The sequence below is a fragment of the Amblyomma maculatum genome, chromosome 3 (genome assembly GCF_055883805.1).
Source record: "Amblyomma maculatum isolate TAMU_Amacu chromosome 3, ASM5588380v1, whole genome shotgun sequence".
In the NCBI taxonomy this organism is placed as follows: Eukaryota; Metazoa; Arthropoda; class Arachnida; order Ixodida; family Ixodidae; genus Amblyomma; species Amblyomma maculatum.
The window spans coordinates 170458054-170473670 of record NC_139346.1 but is presented as its reverse complement, the minus strand read 5'-3'; the positions used below and the strand labels follow the sequence as shown (position 1 = coordinate 170473670).

Sequence of the window (15617 nt, the reverse complement as noted above, 5' to 3'; positions counted from 1 at the left end):
TCATCGGCTTGCCGCATCGTAACATTTGGTTGGAGGTGCGGGGTACTTATCATCACTCCCTCATTTTGGTCCGGAGCTTCGGCGCCCTGCGACTTATTGAGCCGTTGGCGGAAGGTTAGGAGGCATCGTATGGCTGTTCCCCAGCCTGCCGGACCCAACAAGACCTTGCCGTTCCTTCGCCCCGTCCCCCCGCCCCGACAATAATACACGACGAAGGAGAAACTGACCCGAGACGCCACACATGACCACAAGACACAAGAAGAGACCCGAACGACCATATGTGACCCCACTTACCAGATGTGCCGACCAAAGACCCCACAACCCAAGACCCCGCTACACTTGAAGACATACTCCCCAGCCTATGCCATGCGGTGCGTGCCTTGGCCGCCGCCATCGAGTCGTGGCAACGTGTGGCCCGAGAGTGTCCTGGATCAAGGTAGGTTCATCGGGAATCATCATGCCGGCAAGCCGTTCTATTCTTCCTCTTCTTCAAGCATCCAGACACGCCCATCATCATGCCATGGAATCATCAGCATCGATAAACTTCCTCGTCTACGATCGGGACGATCGCTTGGTGGCCGCGGGTTATGTTACGGACGAAGGAGGAAGAAGAGGGCAGTGTCGCGGGAGGAGCGCTCGCGCTAGGCCTGCCAACAATTCATTAAAACATCTCACGGTCATCCAACACCTTCTCCCTGTTCTCTGTTCTTCTGTTTTCATCGGCTTGCCGCATCGTAAGAATATCCTGCATGCATCACATATGAACTAATACAATACATGCTGGAAACATGACTAGAATGCAGTACACATGATCTTTTATGAGACACACATAAATTTAATAGAGATTGTTTTGCTAAAGGATTGTGCCTGTTTAGCAGAAAAGCATTGGTGAACGGCACTACCTGCTATACCTAGCTCCTCAAGAAATCCATCCTCGCAAAGAGGGCTTCACTCTGCAAAGCACCCTATCGCAAGTCTTTTTGCTTTCCAATATATGGTAGACCTCAGACATCTTTCGCATTGGTACTTGTGTATGAGCTAAGTGCACTGCAATTCGCTCCTTTTGAGACAGTTTTCACATGCCTAGGTTTGTATGAGGCTGATCCACACAAGCCCTAAACCAGGTGGCGAGTGGTTACAGTTGGAATTTGCCAAACTGAGTTTTGTAGTAGGTATTGTCCTATTCCAAATGGTTTCATTTTACAGCCAATTGAATGGTTGGTCTTAGGTGGGCACAGCTAGAACCAGTTGGGTTCTTTTTTTATCTGGAAAAGTCTGTGCACGAACAAACGCGTGTGAACGAAATTAAATTTTTCATGGGGCTCCTCTTTTTGTACGCCGCAGCAAATAAAATGCAAAATCGACTGTTCGAAACCAAATGTTTTCTTCAAGGACCAGAGTTAAAAGCGTTTATGAGGTCCCTACCCCAATCATTCGAATTCACGATAGCTGGACATTTAAGTGCAAGACTGCTGCTTCTGCCAGCTTCACCAGCTGACATCTTAAAAATATTTCTACTTCTGGCCTTATAGCTTCACACACAGCTATTAAGGGCTTAATTAGTTGAGGCAGACATGACACAAGCATTTTCAAGACTTCATTACCGAGCAGAGCAAGAAGAACAGATAGAAATATGTCTCAGTCTACCCTCGCCACGGGCACAGCCCCCCCCCCCCCCCATTGCAGCCTCGAAACTTTTGACATTGTATACAATACTAGCCATGTCTTCACATGCTTTCGTAGTTACGAGAACATAAACACAGAAAATGCTTCTTAAAATTTAGCATGAGCTGTTGATTGCCAAGAACATCATGACATGTCATTCTAGCTTAAATTTTTCAAATTTGTTTTCAGGAAAAGATACATGAAGTAACTCTCTTTTATCGGTAGACATTTTAATCATACCATGAGGGAAGAAATGCAAGAATGGATGTGATAAGGAAGGAAGAGGCACCATACTGAAAGGCTCTAGAGCTCAGGATAAATTTCGACCACCTTAATGTGCACTGCCATCGTGCAGTACACAGGACTCTCGAATCCGCCTTTTTCACAATATGTGGCGCCCTCTGAGAGTGGTTGAAAATTCGTCTGCTACTGGTTGAAAACATCCTTGGTAGATGCTGCCGCCAGCGAAATGACGGCGTGTGTTCTTGACAGCTACCGCCATCTATCGCATACGCCTGTCACGAATATTCACTACGCATGGCCTCCGAGATCAGCTATGGCGGTGCCAATCGCAGAGGCCAAGAACTGCGCATGCGCAGCTGGGGTTGGTGGTTTGTTTTCAACCAGGGGAGAGGCGCGCATGCGCAGAGCTGCCTTGTGAAAAAGGCGTATTGAGCCTTCATCATCTGTAAGCTGGGCATCCGAGGCTGAGAACATTTTCAGAACCAAGGTAACCTTCAAGCACTGAGCATGTTTTTATTCCCAACCTTTCTATACTCTCGTCAAACGATGGTTGTATATTTTATGAACACATTAAAAGAGGCAGCACGAAAAGACTAAAACAGATACCAAAGAGCAGAGAGGATTGGAACTGAAATCACAAAAAAAATGTACTGCGAGCTAAGAACAGCCTTTATATATCGATTATAAGTCCTGCTTTTTGCCCACAGTAAATGTTTGTTCTGATTGTTCTGCGTTTATTCTTGCTTCATTTTTGCTGTGCGAGTAGTGGCTGGCATACAAATCAAGGAGGAAATTCCAAATGGCAATAATTCTGAGGTAATGATTTCATCTGCCTTCTGGTTTACTGCTCGTTCAAATTCATCCGAGAAGAACGCTTCCTGGTTCTGCGCTGAGACCATAAAGAAAATAACTATGCAGTTATAATCCCCCAGAATTACGGTTTGGGCTTGTCTGTAAGCTTGCATACTTGGGGAAGCAGTGTGGATAAATTGGGTCAACCACATAGGACAGGAAAGAGGGCATGCACTGAAAATACCAAATATTCATCGTGAGCAAAGAGTGGGATTCAGAAGTAAAAATGTTTGAATGGAATTCTGAACAGACCCAGTTTAAATGATTTATTGACCCATTCCCGCAGCTGCTGAGACCGTATCTACAAGGCCAGTTGCTGCTGGAGTCAGCGGACTGGCCCCATACAAATCACATTTGTTTTGATTAATGATCTGTGTAATCGCTTCATTGTTCTTCAACCCAATTCTGAAAAGTTACAAAGACAAGTTGAAGTAGGAGCTTCGAAATGTTAATCACATTCCAAGAATTACGTGAAACACCGCAACCTCCGCTAAAATGTGTCATATCATTCAGAACTGCCTCAAGAGCGCTCTGCTTTAAGCTGAGTTCTTAAGAGCATCAGCAATAACAACAAAACTTTACAATACACACGATTTATATGAGGAACTTGCATGCTCATGTTTACACTATTGCCATATAAGTTTATGCTTATAATGCTATCTCGATAAAAGTCGCACAGCTGTTAGTGAGAAACAGTTGATAGGCAGTTTTTCGCAGTTTTTCATTTTGCTTTGGCACTGTATATGCCGTTTATAACGTGCTAAATCAAGACATATAGCTGAAAAGTTTAATAACTGAACACTCTAAAGCAACGAAAAAAGCTCTCAATTGAAGAACAAATAACTTGTCAGCTGGAACCAGCTGATCTCTATTTGTGACCCGAATATCCCATTCAGGAACAGAAAAGCCTTAGCATAATTTGCCATACTGTGGAACCATAAACACCTACAGAAAACCAGAAGGCTTCCTTCTGGGAACAGAAGACTCGACTGGTAAGCTTTGCACAATGCCATGTTTGCAGTGTTACTTGAAATCACAGTTAGGCTGCTCTAACGGCAAGGTTATTTTGATGAAGACTATAAAATTTTGTCGTGATGATGCTGCATGATATATCCTTAGTAGCTTTAAGAGCGTGCTTGTAAAAACATTTCTTTAGCTGACTATTTTACATAAATTAATTTTAATGTACGTTAATCCTTAATGCATTTCTATAAAACAAAAAATTTATTACAAAGGCAAACTTTAGGCAGCTTTCTTATTCTTGAGATGAATGAAAGCCATCATGATTGAAGCTTCTTTTCTAAATAGTGACAATATCAATGAGGGTATATAAAGATATGTAACTTCCCTGGACGATATCAAACCTTCCGTAGTTTGTGTCTACAATGCCAGCTGGGTAGCAGCGAATTCGACCAACTGCAAGGCTGAAAAAGAGTTACCGCTTCTTTGTCCTCCAGATCAAAAGTTGTTCCACCACTGAAGCATTGCTAGCAACCTGTAGTGGTGTCAACCCTGCGTTGTTCTTTCTGTGAAGGTCTGCTCCTCTATTGGCCAAAAAGCAGGCAATAACCAGGCTGCTGTCGACCCCCGGCTGAACCGTCTCCAAAAGCTGGCTTACAATCTGCGCAACAAAAAAAAATATAGCTAAGACAGCATTCAAGCTGAGATGAGCAAAGCACCATAGAGCTACAGAGGTCCTAAGCCCATGCTCTCTCGACCTTGATGATCAAGTCCCAATAAATGGCGAAATTTGCCATTGTGAACCATATGTTATACCTGGCTGAGATGCCAAGATGCAGAATGCAGGTATGTCTCGTTCCTAATAGCTGCCTTCTTATGTCATTATGACATAACCAGGAGTCCGCGGTTGGGAGAGAAGCAGAGGAAGCAAGGTGAATGGCACCCTTGCCACAGACCCCAGTTGCAGTGTGCTCCAAGATGCTCAAGTCGAGAAGAATTAAAGGAGTGAATTGGTTGGTTTGGTTTATGGAGTTTAATGCCCCAAAGTGACTAAGCCTATGAGAGACACCATAATGGATGGGCTCCGGAAATTGCGACCGCCTGGGGTTCTTTAATGTTCCCCGACATCACACAAGCACACATGAGCCTTGTTTTTCGCCTCCATCGAAAAGCGGCCGCCGTGGCCGGGCTCCCCATGTTCGGCCCCCTCGTATGCTAGCAATTGATCGCCAGTTTATCACGTGACCACAATTTGTCGAAATTTTAAACATAGCAAACGGGAAATCGTGTTAGCCGGGAATGTATTAACTGGGAGAAAAATGGTGCAACTTTGTGAATTTTTACTGTCTGCTATTTTAGGCGTATAAAACTGGAAATCATATGTATCAGGAACATATACGAATGAGATTCTACTGTCATTTTTGTTGTCCCATGATGGGTCCAGGGAAAATTACTTTATGGAGACATCGCGCTTTTACATGCGAACTACAATCTCTAGGGCACTTTGTGTATCTGGCAAAGAGGAAGTTGAGAGATATTCAGAGAGAGAAAAAGACATTACCTGAGCTATTACTGATTCGGTAGCCTGAGGTCTTGAAAGGGGGCAGCTTGAAGCATGAGGGAACAAGAGAAAAATAAATGCTGCAAGCAAATGCGGGAATGTGTGCCCAGAACTGTCACAAGTGGCTGCATAATCTCACTATCCATCAGGTCCTCTAATCCCATTAAAACGATGTCAACGTCCTAAAGTGAAAAATGTTTGCGAACACGATGCGCGACTGTCTACAAAGGAGAATAGCTTTACTAGAGGCCAGCGCTATGGTCTCCCAAAAAGGATAATTCGTCATGAAAGCCAGCTAAGGCATGCTACTGATACACCGAATGCAATGTAAGCACGCACTTAATAAAGAAATGCGACAGTATGGGAGGTAGAAAGCGCTGATGGCTGCAATATTTAGTGATTTTATCTAGCCTCATTTCCCTAATGTTTAGATAGTGAGCTAACCTTTTTTGTAGGCATTAGCAAGCCGCATGCAATGGCTAGGCCAGATAGCTTGGCTGCGCTGCTGCGTGCTCGCACGATGCTCGCTACGCCATCTGAAGTTGTAGAGCATGGAATGAGTGTCTACTCTGCAAAGGATGTGTGCATGTTCAGTGTTTGGTGACGGGCCAGATTCAGATCAAAAGAAGATGCTACATCACACAAACAGCCAATCGGCAAACAATACAAGAACATGAGGAAAAACTTCATCATCTCTTGAATGCCTGCAGGAAGAATAAAAGTTCATTTCACAAGTCCAACAGGTCCAGATATGGCACACACTGCAACTACAACCTACCGCAGCCATGGCAGGGGCCGTAGATGGACTTGCAGACTGGACCTGCACACTGGATCGGTTCATTAAGCTCATGTGCATCGCAGTGTCACCGTCCTCATCCGCTGCATTGATGTCAGCACCAGCACCAACCAATAGCTCAACAATGTCGCAGTGTCCTTTGCACACAGCCATCATAAGTGCTGTCAGCTCTTTATTGGTCTTGAGTTCAATGCTGCAATGACCCTGAAAGTAGGCAACAGCAGCCATGTATATAAAGAACATAAAATTTCCCAGTTGTAGAGAAATCACAAATGGTTTGTAGAATTTTTTTGCTTTACTGACAAACCGATTGTATATCTGACCTTCAAATGTTGTGTGCAATGTGTACCAGTACTGGTAAGTTAGTGGCTTACCCACTACAGTTAGCAGATTTTTACACCATTTAAAGGATAAAAATGCTGTACTGCAGAAAGCAAGATTTATTGCGGTTTTAGGCCCTATTGTCTTCTTTTTTGGTGATCCTAGATATATATTGTTCAAAATAGTGAAACATTATGTTCATTTCTGCACGAGAACATCATAGCGAGCGCATAATGTCAGTCTGATGCCAGAATGGAAAGTATTATAACATGGCCACTATGCTTTAAACTGATTTATGCTTCATTTTTATGCAGTTGTCGAGCCTGCTGTTTCCGAGCATGCGGACCAGCAGGCTGGGACCTATGGAGTATGTGCAGAAGTATGTGAAAAAGAAGAGCGGCTGCAGCTTCGAAACTGAGTAGGAAGTTCAAAGAACAAATGAACAACATTGTCGTTTTATAATACAATAATCAATGGCAAAGTTGCATGGTGAACGTATCTCTGACACCACTCAATCAATCAATAAAAAATGCATGGACGTGGCTATTAAAAACAACCTAGAGGTCACTTTGGACTACTAAAGTGCGATGACGCGGCACCTCCATTACGGCTCCTCTATCTCCCTCTCTTATTCCACTCCCACCTTTCTTCCTTCACGGCGTGGTACATGTGTCCGCGGAGAATCCGCCTTTTGCGCGAGTTTTCTGTGCGTGCGCGAAGTCCTAGCGGCAACTGATGGAAACACATTAGACGGCATCAACGGCGTTTCTCGCCGCCGCCAGTGCATTGGGGCGGGGACCGTTACAGGCTTGGCAAAGCGATATGCCAACCACATCTGCCGCGTACGGTTGCCACTCTCGAGGCCTGTCGGGATGCAATGCGTGGTTTTTCAGGTTCCCTTCGGCAAGCCACGACCAACGACGTGAATCTTGAATTAGGGCTACCAAGCGTCAAGATGTGAATGGGCAACCTCAGCAATCGACGCATACTCTCGACTGTGCGAAAATAAAAACATTTCGTTACAGGTATGTATGCATCTAGAGGAAATGTGCATGATGAAAAGTACCTACCGGAGTTTGCACCAAGCCGTTAACCCACCTTTGATAGCCGCAATGAGGATTTGTTATGGGCGTGTTTGGTTTATGTGCTACTGGGCCTGATCGCGATGTATTTTGTCGTTTGTTTTCTTTACGCGCGAAGGAGACGGGTAGCGCAGATATGACAGGCGGCTATGTGCGCTAGAGCGTAATATTTAGCATGTTTTAAAGGCTCGCGAATGGCGGTGCATCACAACAAATGACGTATTGTTTTTCTTGTTAGTCAGGCGGCAGTTACGATAAAACATGCTAAATATTACGGTCTAGCGCATACAGCCGCCTTTGATATTTGCGCTACCTGGCCGTGTCGCACATAAAGCAAACACGTACTGAACAAATCTCATTGCAGCTATGACTGGTGTGTTGCAGACTGTGCAAACTCCAATAGGTATATACTTTTCATCATGTACATTTCTTTTGGGTGCATACATACTTGTATAGTATCTCTGTTTTCGCCACTCGAAGCATATGACGCACTTGTCACTCTTGAACGACGCACAGTCTACTTTTTTTTACCTTACAGGCTCGCCTTCGTTGTCGCCAAAGCATTCGGATTTTTTTCCTTCGGTGTACGCATTCAGCTGCACTTCGTTAGGAAGCTTGAAAGCCGTCTTCTTCGTCCAACCGTATGCAAAGGCAAGGAAACCGCTCGGCACAAATAACTCCTGGAGGATGCTCGTTCACTTGCGAAGAAGAGCGCTCTGGACATACAACAGTGTTGGTTCCTGACCGACATGCGCATCCGATATGTAGGAGATGCGCATGTGTCACCAGGTCATTGATTCCGCAGAAATCGCTGCGGAGGCAGAAATGTTATGGTTCCTTTCACAACAGGATGACCATTCTCTGTGCGACCACATCCGTTCTGGGGGCAGAAACTGGTTACAGCGCTGGATCATTCATTGCCAGAAAAATTCTACGCGTTTCCTGCAGGCTTCTGTTGTGCATCCCGGCTGGGACAATGCCCTGTTCAGGGGGTGTGGATAATTGCCTCTCTGCCAAGTTTCGTAGATGAAATCCTGTAGCTGCACGTTTGTAGATGACGCGAGGAGGAAGAGACGCCCATTTTACCATGCCGGCGCCGCGGTGACCGCATTGTGCTCAGTAACTCAAGATGCCCCGCGCATATATGCGCCACTCGTAAGTGACAGGAGACGATTCCTGCAGCATCAACAAACCCATGGCTGCTTTGCTCTTTGAGATCCCTCCCTCTCTGCCTTCACACTCTCGTTTCGAATTTTTATTTACAATAAATTTAAGTCTGTTGTGAATCTGTACGCTGAGATCGTTTCATTCTGTCGTGTCGAACACAGCGCGGGCCACGGCCCGCGCTACACGCTCTTACAATGCGAAGACAGTATATGCATCTGTTATGAGTGGATTGCGATAATGATGAAACATTCCCCCATACTGCGTGAATATGATACTGCAATCACTGTTACTACTTTTCGTCCCGAAGGCAAAAAAGGGGGGGGGGGGGGAGCTTTCGCTTTCTACCTGCGTTGGCGTGGCCATTGCGCATGGTGTTCTTTCGTGTCGTCTGCTACACTGCCGTCCAATGTGTTTCTCGTCGCTACCGCCTGATGGCGCCACATCCTCCCGCAAAAAGGCGGATCGTGACAGATACTGTGACTTTTCTATCCTGTAAATCAATTTCAAACGCCACTGATGCCTGCTGTACTAATGCCTCTTAGACATCTGGGTCTGCTTCTGTTTGCTGTGTGGTGCAGCGCTCGAGGAAGCGCCAAATGAAAGGCGAACACAACCAGCATTCTACTGAACGCATCAAAGTTCACCGGCATTCTATAATTCGTTTACAGGAAATTAAAGGCACAGTATATGCCATTCAAAAAATCCTGCTATCCTCACAGTAAACAAAGGGAATTATGATGAACGTTTCACAATTTGGGGCGTGCAGCAGTTGGTAAAGCGCTCGGCTGGGGATCCAAGGGGTGGAGGTTCGATTCCTGACGGAGACAAGGTTTATTTATTTATTTTTAGCTATCTCACTCGAAAGCGTGATAGCTTCTGCTGACAACGATGAGGCATTAAAGGCTTTCGCTTTAAAATGTGACTGGGAATCGTTACTTTGCAGAGTATCTGCAGATGATCTGTACACCTATTTTTTTGCACATTTGTTCAAATTACAGTAATGCAAAAGAACGGTTTCGGTTAAACACAGGAAAACTGATTGTCCATAGATAAACAGAAAGCTAGCTCTCTTTCTGTAATCCACGATTACAGAAAGAGAGCTAGCTTGGGCACAATGTTGCCACCCACCCAAGAACAAATTCTTAAGAGCGCTATACAGAAAAGCCACGACAAGTTCAAAGATGCGCAATCTAACCCATCTAAAACATGAACCATTATTAACCAGCTAAGAGGCAATTGTTAGAAAAAATACTACTGACACAATCTCGCAAAAATCTGGTGCCTTATCCTCAACTGTTGCCGATGAGTTTAACACACATGTTGCTTCTTCACTACAATCTACGCAGTCACAAAGATGCTCATGCCACCCTTGTCAATCAGTTGTTGAGTCAGCATATTTGCTGCCTCATATAGAAGAAGAAATTCGATCATTGTGTCTTATAAAGTTTTAACAAGAAAACGTCACCTGGCCTAGACGGTCTGGTGACTGAAGCTCTTTTAAAGCATTTCGTAAATATACAAAAAAAATTTGGAGGACGCATAAGCTTCGCTTTTAAGAATGGAACGCGATAGCGTTATCGCGCCCCGTTCGCACCGTCTACTCATTTGCTTGTCGCGCTTTTCAGTGACAAAAAAGCGCAGTTCACACGACACAACACTTAACTTGTCCAAAGCATGACTGTTTGGTAATTACTTGTTCTGAGACGTGATTCTGGGACGTAGAAGCGCTGCCAGCCACCTTGCCGAAACACGCGGGCCTCAAATTGCAGTCGTAGTTCGTCGGCAACATCGTTGCCGATCCGAGCCGGCGCGTTGAAGATCTCGGAGACCATGCCCTGTCTATCTTGTTCTGTGCGCCACACGCATTATGACGCTACGTGCACACCAAGCGAAGAGGACGTACAGCGGAAAAGTAACTGCCACTCGCTTAAGTGCGTGTTCTGTAATTCTGTAATTTACATGCTCATAATTATTATTATACGCCACAATACAGTTCTCTAAGGGACATTTATGAGACAACACCGCAATCAATAGACGCGCCTTTGTCCGTTTCAAACCATCTAGCTGGCGTGGCCGAGTGGTTAGCGTGCTCGTCTCGCACCCCGGAGGTCCACTTTCGATTCCTCAGGTCGGCAATTTATCCTACTCGTTTTTATTTATTAATGCTTCTGGGAATTTTCGCTTACGGCCAACGCCGGACGACGCGGGATGGCGGTCGCCGACGGCGACACCGACTTTTCTGCGACACGGGGCCCTTAACGCTACCGCGTTAAAAGATCGTTGTTAACATTATCAACCAAATAATCACCACTTAAACTGTTATGGTCGAACTGAACAGACCGAAAGTGATTCCTGTTTTTATAAGCGGGGAAAGAAACAAAGCACAAAATTATCGCAGAGTTTCCTTGCTTCCAACAATTGCACTTATATTAGATATGTGGAATTCATGATGTAATATCGACCAACTGCTTTTGTTTCATTGCCGGCCATGGCACACAAAAGGCACTTGAATTATTTGACGTGGCAAATAGTAAATTTGATTTTAGCGAAGAGATTTGTGCTCTTTTTTGAGTCGCGTCTAAAGCTTTTGATTCAGTCAGTCACTCTGCGCTTCATGATGAGTTATATATGTATGGTTTTATTTGTCCAAGCCTTAATTTACTTCATAATTATTTCAGTGACCATTCTCAGTTACAACTGGTAACATATAAAGTTCTGTACAACCCCGATTTGGTGGTGTTTGCCAGGGTCTATTCTGTCACCTCTCTATTTAACCTTTAGGCCTATGATTTTGTTTTGTATGATAGCTTTGTTATGTACAAAAAGGTCAACCCCAGGTGCTACATATTTGAAGCCAAGCTTTAAGGTCAAATTATTTTTTCTGCGTTATTCGGATGCAGGTTGAGCATGCTGAACGGCGCTGTCTTACCTGAGTCAGCAGAGTCTTCACGACACCATAATGGCTTGCAATAGCAGCCACATGCAGGGCAGTAAAACCGTCTTTGTCTTTCATGTCAACACTGTCCGGATTCTTTGAGATAATTCGCTTTACCGCACTTGAGAGGGAAAGAAAATGTGAAAGTTGTAAACATATAATTCCCTATGTACAAAAACCGAGAACCCTCTAATATTAGAGAAACTTGTGCATATGACGTGCTGAAGCACCAGCGCTAACAACACACTGAGAAATTTGACCACTGCTCCTGGTATCGTATATAGCGGATGAAAAATGTATTAGAGGCCTCCCTCGGTAACCATGTTGTGGCACCATGTCGCAAGTGAATGAGAAACAAAACATATTTCATTCAAGAATTGTTTTCTTCCCATTGAAGCTGTAAAACTCCCTGTCAAGTTTATACTTTTATAAAGCTCCTCGTCGCATTCGCAAAATATAGACGTAAGCACCCATGAGATGAGAAACTGCATTTCGCATAACTAGTTGCTAAATACTCAGGACTTGATGCACAACATTTACTTCTTCAAGGTATAGCTTTCCTTAAGTAGTGTTAGCTACAGCCAGTGTACCGAACTGCTGCATATATGTGAATTTCGTTCTAATAAAAACCAGGAATTAGTCTTTTGCGTGCTTCCCCTACCACGGCATTTTGACTAAGCCGAGAGACATCGCAAAGTTGGAATCTACAGCTTTCAGTGCCTTCCAAAACCAAAGGTGTTAAGCCAAGTCTTGTACAATGCCTACTTTAGCCTAGGACATATCTTACACCTTGAAATATATATATATATATATATATATATATATATATATATATATATATATATATATATATATATATATATATATATATCAAAAGTTGTTCTGAAGCATAGTGTGACATTTCACAATAAATTCCAATGGGTACATGATGATCGCATGCAGCACAAAGCAGTCTGTGTACTAATGCATATATTAGTGCAAAGAGCATCAAGCAGTTGAAATTCTTCCACATCCCTCTCATTTCATTGCTTATAGCATCAGCATTGCATAGCCTGTGCAATGAGACAATTTGCAATGAAAGCAGCTGTGTCAGTGAAGGAAAGCACACAAACAGATAAGCGCCCTGGGGCAAAAATCTGAAACAAAAAAGACTGGAGGTTAGTGCTTACAAGTCGTTTCCTTTAATAGCAGCATGGTGAAGTGCAGTGTGTCTTCGCTCGTTCTTCACTGTGATATCTATGGCAGGAGCATTTATGAGCATGTCGATGATCTCCAGGCTATTCTTCATAACAGCAACATGGAGGGGAGTATCGCCATCACTGTTCTGTTGGTAAGAAAAAAGATAACCTTAGTTTCAACTGCCATGATATGAGAAAACATTGAAGCTCTTTAGAAGTCCAACAAATCTGACACAACATGGATATGCAGCTAATGGTGCGGCTAGTTGATGCAGCCTCACTACTACATCGACTCAGTATAACCACATTACTGCACTCTGTTGGAACAGAAATGCCTATCCATAATATAAAACATTAAGCACCATGAAGAGAGACATGACTTAATATAAAAATGTTATAGAAAAACTCCTAGATACTTCAATTAGTCTTGATGAAATTATAGTGGCAGCCATAGTTGGTATGAACGAAGTTGACGTATCAAATCGACATTCGATGTCAATGTTCAAATTTTCCATTCCCTTGCTAGCTAGTGAAAGCGTTATCGAAACAGTAGAAACACTGGGCCAGCGCCATCTCAAAACGTCACAGGGCCAATTTATGAAGATGCACCACTGCTACTGCGTCCCACTAGGAAAAGAGTAGCAGAGGCCTCAACAATTTCAGAGGACTTCTTCCAGTTCCTGACATTGTGCTCAAAGTAAAGCACTCGCTAAAGCTTGAAAAAATCATCGTTCTCGCTTGGGTTTCATCTAGAATGCAGACGAGCATCACGCAGGTGCTCATTAAATATTATAACTACGATAAAAACGGTTTTCAGCTGTTGTGTGTGTGTGTGTGATGCGTGTGTGTGTGAGCGTCCTAATGTGCACACGCGTGTGTGTGAAAGAGCCATAGTTCAGTTGCTGAAAGCAAAAATGAAACAACATCAGGAAAATATTAAATTCCGAACTATCCAGCACCAGCCGTAAGCAAATACCAAGCAGCAATGCCTGAAATCTAATGCATTTTGCATCATTACACAAAAGAAAACGGTTGAGACATGAGCTGGGTCTGCCTCTTTATGAACGAAGATCCTGTCATTTGAGTGCAATGCAAAGCAATACGTTTTTGTTCAGTTTTTCACAGCACACATCATTAACCAGTTTCTGACACAAAGGTATTCAGAAAAGTAAATCTGTTCACTACAAGCGCTTGTTTTTTTAGATGGCATGTGGTGCTAAATGGTCAACTTTTGAACTGTTGCACCATTCCAATTTCGATAAAAGTTTCAGGGAAGCCTTATGTTCCTCCGATTGGAACATATTCGAAGTTTGATTGCTTTAACACAAATACAAAAAAATCTCATAATGAGTAATTAAGTGTTTCAGCTTAGAAAAACTATCATTTCAAATAATGGAGATGTACTAATTACTGTTTGTACATAGATAAGTTCTAGGTAGTTCATTGTGCAAGATAAGGTAAATTGCGGGTTCTTTATGTCATTTTTGTATAAACCTGAGCATAAGCAACAAACTTCATTTCTCTGTTGTATACATAGTAAATATTTGATATTGTATTATTTTATAGAGAATGCTTACGAATCCAAAAAGTACCTTATCTTGCCCAAAGAACTTTTAGCCCCAAAACCAACTTGAAATCAGGTTTTGGTAAGAGTTTTAAAATGATTGGTTCTGTAATGTATGTGCCCTTTCAAACAGCGCAAACTAAGAAAAATGAGTTCAAAGATGTCAGAACATGGTTGTAAGGCCGCGGTGGTCCTTTTCTTTAATGTTTCGGCGCGCGCGCCGCAGAAAACGGCGATGGAATGTTCTACAAGCTACGAGAACGCGACGCGACCGATTACGTAATCTCGGCCACCGCGCTGCGCCTCCTCGCCCTCGTCGTCATGGGCGGAGTCACGCGTGCATTCCCCCGCCCGGTCCCGGCCCTCCTCCTCGCTTCGCGCCAGAGGGGCCATGTTCGAGTAAATTCGAGACTTCTCCAGAGGGCCGAGGGGGGAGGCATAGCTTTGGCAGCGCTAAGCTGTTTTCCGTTCCTCCCTCGCGCCTAGAAGCTTCTGCGCTGGCTATTTAAGAGTGCGCCGCGCAGCCATTGACGGTTCTGGTTCTTGTGCTGAGGCTAGTCCTCGACGAAGATAGCGTAGCAGGCAGGCCCCGACTGAGAAGTCGTAAAAAGAGCGATGCGCTCTGTTTGCAGTTAGTCTTTCGTCCAATCTCTTTTGTAACGTGTGTCGCCTCTCTGTCTCGTGTAAATACGTTTTCTGTATCTTGTTATATAAAGTTAATTTTCGTCTTGTTACTGCAAGTTCGTCGTCCTACGTCTCATTGTGTGTGTTTGCGTGCGAACTGCACGTCGCCTGCCGAATCGAGGAGCACCTTAGAGAGGTGCAGAAGATTTGAAGAACAAGAAGAACCTGATGTTTACTATGATAATTGAATTTATGGCTTAAATTAATAAATCAAAGTGGCCTGGTGCATGCGTTGGGCAGTGCTTTTCAACACGAGACTACTTTCATGATTGCTTCAAGTTGCCTTTTTTTTAGTTTTAGAGCTTTCCAGTGCTCTAGTCTGAAGTGCTGCTTCTGGAATGCTTTCCTTGGCTGTTTGCTGGATTTACCTCTTCGTATAGACTCCATATTCTACCTCCAACAAGTCGAGCTGTAAGACAGGCTCTCAGTGGTGCACAAACACTGTACAAAAATTACATGCTGCGTTTTAGCCAATCCAAGCTTATATCTGTTTTACTTTTTAGTTGTGTGCTGTACTCTCAATATTTTTGGTTAGAGAGTGCGCAAAACAAGCATTCCAATTTGGGGATGCACTTCCCATTTAGTTCCTTGTTCGTTATGCGGCTGCGT

The 15617-nt window shown here is 43.8% G+C and overlaps 1 protein-coding gene across 7 annotated transcripts in view; it reads right to left on the bottom strand.

Moving 5' to 3' along the window:
• LOC146196878 (E3 ubiquitin-protein ligase MIB2-like) overlaps nucleotides 1-15617 on the bottom strand; it is a 121520-nt gene that overhangs the window by 9458 nt on the left and 96445 nt on the right. For 3 of the 7 annotated variants that reach the window (XM_084598571.1, XM_084598570.1, XM_084598569.1), the window contains 4 exons: nucleotides 12752-12906; nucleotides 11577-11703; nucleotides 6060-6281; nucleotides 4200-4381 (listed from right to left, as the gene is read on the bottom strand). In XM_084598571.1, the coding sequence (XP_084454697.1) occupies nucleotides 4200-4381; nucleotides 6060-6281; nucleotides 11577-11703; nucleotides 12752-12906 (686 nt within the window). Of the gene's footprint in view, nucleotides 1-1702; nucleotides 3166-4199; nucleotides 4382-5243; nucleotides 5328-5430; nucleotides 5986-6059; nucleotides 6282-11576; nucleotides 11704-12751; nucleotides 12907-15617 lie in introns of those variants that run through there. The other 4 variants (XM_084598572.1, XM_084598573.1, XM_084598576.1 and 1 more) reach the window with 4 other exon arrangements.